The sequence below is a fragment of the Sinocyclocheilus grahami genome, unplaced genomic scaffold (genome assembly GCF_001515645.1).
Source record: "Sinocyclocheilus grahami isolate Dianchi unplaced genomic scaffold, SAMN03320097.WGS_v1.1 scaffold9146.1, whole genome shotgun sequence".
NCBI lineage: Eukaryota > Metazoa > Chordata > Actinopteri > Cypriniformes > Cyprinidae > Sinocyclocheilus > Sinocyclocheilus grahami.
Genome location: NW_015512428.1, coordinates 1,567 through 2,566, shown reverse-complemented (window position 1 = coordinate 2,566; position 1,000 = coordinate 1,567). Strand labels below are relative to the sequence as shown.

Below are 1,000 nucleotides of genomic sequence, written 5' to 3'. Positions count from 1 at the left end.
AAAAAAAATAATAATAAAATAACTTTTTCATACATATCTTTGGGTTACATTTATGAGGTGAAGCAATGCATCATGAAAAAGGCTATATTCACTGTTTACTGTTTGATTGAAAAGAAGAGAGATGTCTGGATAATTCTCTGCAAAGTCCTGCTCTGCATGACTCCTGTCCTCCTCAGAGGAAAAAGGATCCGTTCCAAAGGTCAGCGATGATCCCAAATCCTGCTCATACATATTTGCCACAACAGGGGCATGGGACAGCAGCTCACCCAAAATTTTTGATGGACATCCAGTTGCTGCAAGTTCATTGGGTATTCCACGGCCTAAAACAATGAAGCATGGTAAACAACAGATATCAAAGCAATGCACTGAATGTGAATGGACAGTGATTTTAAAGTGCCTTTTCTGAAAAAAGATTTTAAAGCCCTGTACATTATCAGAGCACACCTGGGATCCTGTGTGCATTCCATGATTGTACTACTCTATTTACTCCAATTTGGCTTAATTGGCATGCCAGGTTAGAAGTGCAGAATTTAGTCATATTGTCCTCCATGTTGATGACTTCTTGGTCTTGCAGGTGCACCAGGGCCTGTTTCAATGGGTAGTTCACCCGATTGTTCACTTCAGGCCAAATCCTTTCCACTCTAAGATTCTATTGACCACAAAAAGGAAAATCAATTACCAATTGAAATGCATTTCTTTTTTCCAAGGACACAAAACTGAAAGTATTTGCAAGTATGTATTATTAATTTCATCTTTTAATATTGGTTGTTCATTGTTATCAGCATTTCAAAAACCTCACCCTTGTCGAAGTTGTTTGGAGGTATGGTTGTCTGCTGAGGTTGTGTCTGTGTCTTGATAGCTTCTCTTGCATGTATAGGGACATGTAAAATTCCCTGCCATGGTCAACCCTGAGCTGGTCCCACATGCCATAGTTAACTACAGCAGATCTGAAATAAAAAGCTTTAAATTTGTTGCACGTGTACATGACAATTCTGAAGAG

At 38.9% G+C, this 1,000-nt stretch overlaps 1 protein-coding gene across 1 annotated transcript; it reads right to left on the bottom strand.

The window, feature by feature from the left end:
- Window positions 1-6: 6 nt before the first annotated feature.
- On the bottom strand, window positions 7-944 carry LOC107578158 (uncharacterized). The gene is made up of 3 exons (XM_016264141.1): window positions 800-944; window positions 445-649; window positions 7-320 (listed from the first exon to the last, which is right to left on the bottom strand). Exons 1-3 carry the CDS (start codon window positions 923-925, stop codon window positions 28-30), a joined length of 624 nt encoding a protein of 207 aa, XP_016119627.1. The 5' UTR covers window positions 926-944; the 3' UTR covers window positions 7-27.
- Window positions 945-1,000: the final 56 nt, after the last annotated feature.